Source organism: Sinocyclocheilus grahami, unplaced genomic scaffold, assembly GCF_001515645.1.
Source record: "Sinocyclocheilus grahami isolate Dianchi unplaced genomic scaffold, SAMN03320097.WGS_v1.1 scaffold419.1, whole genome shotgun sequence".
NCBI lineage: Eukaryota > Metazoa > Chordata > Actinopteri > Cypriniformes > Cyprinidae > Sinocyclocheilus > Sinocyclocheilus grahami.
Window position 1 is genome coordinate 1097057 of NW_015505598.1, and position 6014 is coordinate 1103070.

Sequence of the window (6014 nt, forward strand, 5' to 3'; positions counted from 1 at the left end):
TGAGCTCAACTCTGCAGGACAGCCCTGATATTATGAGTTATTCAAGTCATTCATCTTGCCGAATCAAAGCAGGAGACAACTGAAGCAGGTCAAAGATCAACAGAAACTTTATTATGTGCAATATTAAAGGTGTGGATTGTAACACTATTTTATTTTTGACACTATGTATTCGATGTTTATTCTCCAAAAATATACCTTTTGAAAAGCGAAAAAGTGAACAGCAATATCACACAGTTGAGAAAGTCGTCTTTCATGCAGTTTTGATTTTGCAAATGTTTACAGAGCAAGGTTTTGATGGTGATTACTCCAGAATAAACAACATCGATAAGTGCATTACAGAAATGTGCTGAAGGACAATGGTTTTTGCTGCTGCTCAAGTTTGTGGTGTGCAACAGGCGTAAGAATACAGTATGAGGAAACTGCAGTATAAAAACACCAGCCAGTTGATTCCTGTCAAGAGTGTTTTATTGTGAACGAGCTTTAGTGCTTCTTGCTGCCCGAGCCTTTAATGTTGAGCTCATTATAATGGCGTTGATGTCCTGCGGCCGCTTTGTCGTTTCTGTGAACACACAATAGTAACGAAACTGAGACATTATCATATTAAACAGGACAGAACTCATTTCAGTGCAACCCTATGTTCTCTTTAAAGGTGATCTTTGACGTTATAGTGTGGTGTAATATGGCAGTGCATCATGCATCAGCTGGTTTGCTCAGTTATTTAAAGAGCTTTAACTACATGCAAGCCAAGCATTAGGATGACTCTGGATGAACCACAAATATTCTGTCTAACTGTGTCAGAATGGCAGTTATTAGTAAGTTATCTAGAGGCCATGCATTACTGCTACTGTCTTGTCAAGATTCTTAACAGAATATTAAGAAGAAAACAAGACTGCAAGTAAAGCAGCATGGCAAGTATATTTCAAAATGTATTTCAGGAGCAATAAAATACATTTACAATCTAATAGTAGCATACTTTTAGGCTTTATTATTATTATTATTTTATTTAAATAAGATTTACAAGTTCACACGTTACAGACAATAAACTATTTTTTCTTCAAATTTTCTTTGAAACATACACAAAAAAATATATTAGTACAAAATATATTTATTTTAAAATTAGTGCTGTCAAACGATTAATCACATCCAAAATAAAAGTTTTTGTTTACATACAATATGTGTGTACTGTGTATATTTATTATGCATATATAAATACACACATACAGTATATATATTGAAAATATTTACATGTATATATTTATATTCATATAATTTATATTATATATAAATATATTGAATATATAAACGTTACATATTTTTCTGAAACATATACATGCATGGGTGTGTATTTATATATACATAATAAATATACACAGTACATACACATATAGTATGCAAACAAAAACTTTTATTTTGAATGCGATTAATCGTTTGACAGCACTAATTAAAATATTTTATTCATATAATTTATATTATATATAAATATTGAATATATAAACGTTACATATTTTTCTGAAACGTATACATGCATGGGTGTGTATTTATATATACATAATAAATATACACAGTACATACACATATAGTATGCAAACAAAAACTTTTATTTTGAATGCGATTAATCGTTTGACAGCACTAATTAAAATATTTTAAAACATATTTAAGCAAATACATTTTTTGCCTTGTATGTTTTGAAATATATTTAATAATCGTCAAAAACTCAAGTTTTTCACTATATTTTGTAGTGCCTTGCTGATATGAGTTCTTTGACAAGTTAAGAAATCCTGCATCCAAAGAGCGCCGATTTATGGGCTTTGTACACCAGTAGCATGTTTTGCATATTTGTGATATATTCAGTGATTGTTTGCCGCGTGGCTGACCTGTGAGTGTCTCGTGGTGCTGTGATGGCCGCTCGGTGAACCGCTCGCTGTCTCGGTGCTTCCAGACGGGACATGGGCGCAGAAGCCTGGAACCGGGACACTTCTCTCTGCCATTCCTCATCGAAGGACTGGGCCTCCGCTGCGAAGACAAAACACCGCGTCACAAACAGCCTCGCTGTGAAAGGACTTGAGTAGATGGTTGTTAGGAGGCTGCTTACTGTCCCAAATCAAACAGTCCAACGCAGGTCTTTATAAGCTTTTGTGCTATAGATTGGACTAATTTCCAGTCTGGGAAATTAGCTTTTTTTGGCACACAGCGACCTCGTTAATGTATGTAATTAGGACATGTTTGTCAATTGTCTGCAAGGTGAAAATCAGGGCCCGTATTCACAAAACATATTATCGTACCACTAAGAGGTAAGTCGCTTTGGGTAAAAGCGTCTGCTAAATGACTAAATGTAAGAGTTCTCCTAAATAGCAGTAAAAGTTTTTAGCTGAGAGTTTTCTCTTAAGCTGCTGAGACAAACTTTACTAAGGAATAGAGAGAAGTCTGAAAGAGGAATGTCAGACACACCTAGGATGCCTTGAGGGTGAGTAAAACACAGGGCCCTGATTGCTTAGAAACGTCATATTTTGTTTTAATAGTTTACGGCTGTTAGAATTTGTTCAAAACTGATATGCAAATTGCTAAGTAATAAAAATAGAGATGACTAAGCAAACGCCGTTAATGCATGAAAAGAAAAAGCATGCATTGAACGTTCACGCGACCAGAGAAACTGTCTCTTTAAATGCCTCCTCACTTTCATCCATGTTCTGGAAGTCCTGGTTGAGCTCCTTCTCTCCGGTTTTCCTGTTCTCTTTCCTCTCGATGACGTGGCCTCTGTCCTGGATGTGATGGGCGATGGACATCTTCTGCAGTCCGCTCTCAGAGTCCTTCAGACTCCTCCTGGTCTCCTTTATCTGAACACAGCACAAACCAGCAATCATGACACTGATCCGCAGGAGGTGCTGCGGTGTGAGTGTTCGAGAGCAGGACTCACTCCTCCAGGAGCACAGCGCGTCTGAGACGAGGCCTGGAAGACTTTGGCCGGCTCGTGTCCCGCTTTAGAGTACGTCATGACGGAGGAAGAGGAAAACGAGTGGCTGTTGGGGTCTGAAGGCATGTTCTCCTGCAAGAAACAGACTTGAAATGCTCCTCTCTCTAATTCACGCAGTGTTGCCAACTAATCTTCAGAGAAAGTTGCTAAAGGAAAGTTGTGATGTCATTGCGTAATCACAACATCAAATCTCAGCAAAAACTATATTTTATATACGTTAATTTAGATTTGTTTGAAAAATTATATGCATAATATAATATAATAAAATATGAATAACTGTATTTCAAATACATTGAATTATTGAACACTTACACATTTTTGAATGATTACAATTTAAGTATTTTAGTAAACTAGTAAAACACATTCTCCACAATTATGCTTTAAGCAGTGTATTAGTAGTTAGTTAGTATGCTACACTCTAAGAAGAGTCTGTAAAAATAGGGCACAGTCTTCTCTGTTAAGTTAATATGAAATAATTTTCCGTATTGGTTTTTTACCTGCATTTTAAATTATGCATTGTTTTCGGGTTAGAGGGTTACAATGGATAATGTCTTGGAACATTACTAGTATCTTTTCCATTTTTCTTACAGTGCAACTGATCAACAATCGCAGGTACAAGCTACTAACAACATGCATCATAAATGAACAATTATTCAATTATTATTATTAAATTGAACAATTGCAAACAGCAGCTAAATTAATTCACGTGATGTGTGTAGTGCTAGGCATCTGTGGTTTCCTCTTTTTGTGTAGTTTAGATGGAAAATGTGTGCCTGCAGTCACTTATCAAAAGTTGCCAAATAAATTTAAAAAATTGCTAAATTTGTTGCTAGGTGCTTTTGGAAGAAAACGTTACTAGGGTACTCTGAAAAGTTGCCAAATGTAGCAACAAAATTGCTAAGTTGGCAACACTGGTTTCACAACAAAGTTTATTTGTGATAAGTGCAACTTAATTGAAGATTAGAAATCTTTTGGCAATCAGAATCACTGAATTGCTTACAACTGCCGTAAATATATAGTTCAGTCATGAAACTCTAGATGGCGCAGGCTGACGGGGGGTTAACGTAACTGATGATATTCAGAGAGTTAAGCGACTTGGCACAAGCTGATTGGTTCATGCTGCATATGCAGCCAATGAGCTTACTGCCTTGCATTTATAGCTGGCTAGCATTCACTTGAGATTCCATAGTTCTCTGAAACCCTCCACCTTCCCCAGCTCCACCTGTATAGATCTGCTACGGGGTTATTTTATATGCTATTTGTGCAGCAGCAGTATGTCTTAAATACTCACGGCACCGTATCGCCATATGCATTGGCAGTAGCAAGTTCCTGTACTTGCTTGCAGCAGCAGCAATAATCTACAACTACAGCAATAACCAGCAGCAGCAGCCATTCAGCAGCAGCAGCGAAGCAGATCTGTTCTGCCAAGACCAAATACATTAACATTGTCACATCCATCACCATGCTGAAATGTTCCGAGAGTTGTCATGATTGAACTACTGATAACTATGAAAACAGCTCATTATAAAAACCCATTTGAAAAGTCCTTGCATGCAGTCAGTTTAATCATTCTAATCGGTGGAAGATGAAGCATATAAACTGATTGACACTATTAAAGATGTCAGACTTACAACATTTCGATGCATGGCCTCCATCCTGTTCCTCATGCTGTCCATCATAGCCAAAGGATTGCTAAAGAAATCCAGCTCCTGTTGACATTTATCACACACATTTAGTACCTTCACATGCAAGTGCATGAAGCATCTGGCAATTCAGAACAGTTTTACAGCATCTAGAGCCTGAGATGTGTGGGAGAAACTAAACTGTTGAACATGTTAAGCAGTCCTGTAGTGTGACGAATTACACATCAATGTGTTTCCAAACTTTTTACACATGGAGTTTGTATAACCTAATTAATTAATAAAATAAAGTAGTACAAATTATAATAATATTTGAAAGACTACATGGAGCATTTGTTCATTTAAAAATGCATTTGGCACACCAGGACTATTGAAGTGAACTGCAAAAAATGACATGGAGTTAAAGCCAACAATTTCAAAGTCTTTATCTAAACATGTAGAAGCATCACATTTATAAGTGTGAAAACACAACTAGAAAAGATGAGAACTGAAAGGCTAACTAAAAACACAGGGAACTAAATAGTGAATAGGTGCAACTAATTACACACCATGGAGACAAGCAAGCAGAAATCAGCACTGAACTACAAAGAAGCACAGAAACATAGGAACAAAATGAAAACTAAACACAACATATTCCTGCCAAAAACCTTTGTCTGTTTGAATGTTTCAGTAACTCTTGGTGCTGCGAGCTCTGAATGACTCCCAAAATTGGTAGCTGTCACCTCTGGTTATGGCGTCTAATAATGGAGAAGCAGCTCGAGTTTCTCTGAAGGTTTAGGACAGCACTGCCTCAGCAGTCAAGCCGTTTAAAACCATCATCACTCCTCAAGCTAATAAAGCCCCTGGAGAGCGCGGCTCGGCTGTCTGCTCGCTGTGTATTTCGGGTCGGACGGGTCATGTACGCTATTTTGGGTGGGCTGTGTTTAGAAGACACAGGCCTGAGGTCACGACCCATTTATGCTGCGTGCTATCACAGAAGAATGATTCAACAGACCCACGGGGGAAAATGAGGCACACAGGAGAGCTCTCAGAAGAGGACTCAGTTCTGGGAATGATCACGACGCGGCCTTAACACTGAAAACACTTCTCAGGTTACTCTGTTACTAAATGCCCATGTGACTCACAAGCTGCTGCGCAACATTGCCAAATGTGTAATAGTATTTTATATGATCAAATGATGATGACCATGTGAAGTAAGCAACCAAAAGGGAAATGTCATAGTCCAATAATTGTTCACTTTTCACAACTATTCTAGCTAACAGTGAATTAGTTTAGTTAACTGCAAAAAACTACTCAAGCACACTGTCCTGTCTGAGAATGTGTTACTCGACAGCGGTGATTTGTTCTGCCCATGGGCGACATTTGACTCTTGAGTCGAGGGGGGGGGGCGGGGGGGGGGGGTG

The 6014-nt window shown here is 37.8% G+C and overlaps 1 protein-coding gene across 2 annotated transcripts in view; it reads right to left on the reverse strand.

Annotated features, from left to right (window-relative positions):
- Nucleotides 1-240: 240 nt before the first annotated feature.
- LOC107551290 (myeloid leukemia factor 1) overlaps nt 241-6014 on the reverse strand; it is a 19249-nt gene continuing 13475 nt past the window's right edge. For both annotated transcript variants that reach the window (XM_016232843.1, XM_016232842.1), the window contains 5 exons: nt 4603-4680; nt 2915-3043; nt 2675-2834; nt 1875-2013; nt 241-559 (listed from right to left, as the gene is read on the reverse strand). In XM_016232843.1, coding sequence (XP_016088329.1) covers nt 481-559; nt 1875-2013; nt 2675-2834; nt 2915-3043; nt 4603-4680 — 585 coding nt within the window. In that variant the 3' untranslated portion in view covers nt 241-480. The remainder of the gene's footprint in view (nt 560-1874; nt 2014-2674; nt 2835-2914; nt 3044-4602; nt 4681-6014) is intronic.